The following is a 2,291-nucleotide window of genomic DNA, read 5'->3' on the forward strand; positions in this document are numbered from 1 at the left end:
AAAGTCATAGTGTGGGATAAAGGATAAAAATTATTTTCCTGTTAGCAGATAAAGGATTACAACCACACATAAAATATTAGCTCTCTATATTTATTCAGATCCAATTTCTCATCAACTAAGGATAAGTGTTAGCATTTATAGAACACTGCTATTGAGGCTGTATGTATAAATTTGTCAATATTAACTCAATTATTACTCCACACAAACTTTGACTTACATATATATACAATTCACACCTAGTTAGAAAAACCTAACCAAACTTAGGCACAAACACTAAAGAGTTATTTTTATTGCTACCCATGCACTCTAAATAATATATAAGAGTAGGAAATCTAAAGGAACTTAAGGCAACACTATGCAATTGCCTAATAACTAATGGGACCTACAAACAGTAGAGATGGCTGAGTATGCATTGATAAATATCAATGGGCTAATTTCTTTCTTCATGTTGATTCTCCATGTTTTTAGGTACTATCTGCTTCATTTATCCATGTCCAAAGCAAATTACCAAAAGATATTCAACTCTACTATGAACAATGAATTTGTGCTTACAAGGTTTTCTGATGTGTGGGAGTATAGATTCCTGCATGCCATGCTCTTCCTGCTGATGTATTTGGCAACACTGATGGGGAACTTTCTCATTGTCACAATAACCACCCTTGACATGAATCTTCATACCCCCATGTATTTCTTCCTCAGGAATCTGTCAGTCTTAGACATGTGTTACATTTCTGCTACTGTCCCTAAAGCCTGTGCCACCTTTCTCACTGACAACAGGACCATTTCAATGGCTGGGTGTGCATCTCAGGTCTTCATGGTCTTTTTCTGTGGATTTGTGGAAGTGATGTTCCTCACCTCCATGGCTCATGACCGCTATGTGGCCATCTGCCAGCCCCTCCACTACCCTATGATCATGACCCCTCGCATCTGTGTCTGGATGACTCTGGCCTCTGTACTCAGTGGTCTGGTCTTCTCTGGATTCCACACTGGTAACACTTTCCAGCTGCACTTCTGTCAGTCTTATGTGGTCAATCAGTTCTTCTGTGACATCCCCTCTCTGCTGAAGCTCTCCTGCTCTAACACCTTGACCAATGAAATTTCAATATTTATCTCTACATTCTTGATTGTTGGTGGCTGCTTTGCCTTTATTATCAGGTCTTATGCTTACATATTTTCTACTGTGCTCAACTTTCCAATGAGGACAGAGAGGAGAAAAGCCTTTTCTACCTGTGTCCCTCATATTCTTGTAGTGTCTGTCTTTCTCCTCTCTGGTGCTGCTGTGTACATGAAGCCAACCTCCAACTCACGCACAATTCAGGACATGATCACCTCCGTGTTCTATTCTATAGTCCCGCCTTTATTGAATCCTATTATATATAGTCTGAGAAACAAGCAGATAACAGAGGCTGTGAAGAAATTTATGCACAGAATGCTTTATTCAGGAAAGTGATAGGATAATTCTTTCAAGACAATCTTATATAGATGACATGAGTTGAAAATGTTTTAATACTAACTTTCTTGCCTAGTTCCAAATTTTGAGCCCTGACTTGATTTTGAACCCTGTCTTGATTTCTAAGGAACAGACTTTGTGGAATGTGTCAGCATAGGAAGAGTAAAAACATTTTGTTTTTGGATTTTTTCCAAAATTGCACGTACCCTAATTACTGAAGCAACACTGCTAAAGGATCTTATCTTTTGCTAAACATCTTTCCAAATTTTCTCCTTTAAATTTAGACTTAGATTAATTTTATATTGATTTTCTGATCTATTTGTGCAATTAAAAGACAGAGATTTTATTCAATATTTTATTTAAATCATTCTCAAAAATGTAAATATTTTCTTCTGAAAATTGGTCATGAAATAATATTAAACCTTAATCTTTTATCTTAATAAAAAGGAGTGATCTGTACTATGTGTATTGTTTAGAGGGACCAATGGTATATTTTCCTATTTTTCATAATACGGAAGAAGAAATTTTAAATACTTTCTCAAAGTGAAAATTTTATTTGCAATATCTAATTCAGTTGTATGGTGAAAAATTAGAATTATGATAATTTATTGTACGTTTTTAACTCTGTACATCAAGAAGAAAATAATCAGATTAATTTATTTCTATTTCATTCAAAAAGCTTCTGATGCATTATTTCAATATAGAATGAAAATGACAGAAATATGAATTTAAGTGGAACATCAACTACATTTCTTAAGTATGAGAACTTTTAATCTCTACCTAACTCTTTATTGAGGAAGAGCACTAACTAGAGGAGGAAAAACTGATCATCATGTTTTTT

The 2,291-nt window shown here is 34.8% G+C and overlaps 1 protein-coding gene across 1 annotated transcript; it reads left to right on the forward strand.

Annotated features, from left to right (window-relative positions):
* Positions 1 to 529: 529 nt before the first annotated feature.
* On the forward strand, positions 530 to 1,450 carry LOC131273594 (olfactory receptor 14C36-like). The gene has a single exon (XM_058277075.2). It carries the CDS (start codon positions 530 to 532, stop codon positions 1,448 to 1,450), a length of 921 nt encoding a protein of 306 aa, XP_058133058.2.
* Positions 1,451 to 2,291: the final 841 nt, after the last annotated feature.

This window comes from Dasypus novemcinctus, chromosome 16, assembly GCF_030445035.2.
Source record: "Dasypus novemcinctus isolate mDasNov1 chromosome 16, mDasNov1.1.hap2, whole genome shotgun sequence".
Taxonomy (NCBI): domain Eukaryota; kingdom Metazoa; phylum Chordata; class Mammalia; order Cingulata; family Dasypodidae; genus Dasypus; species Dasypus novemcinctus.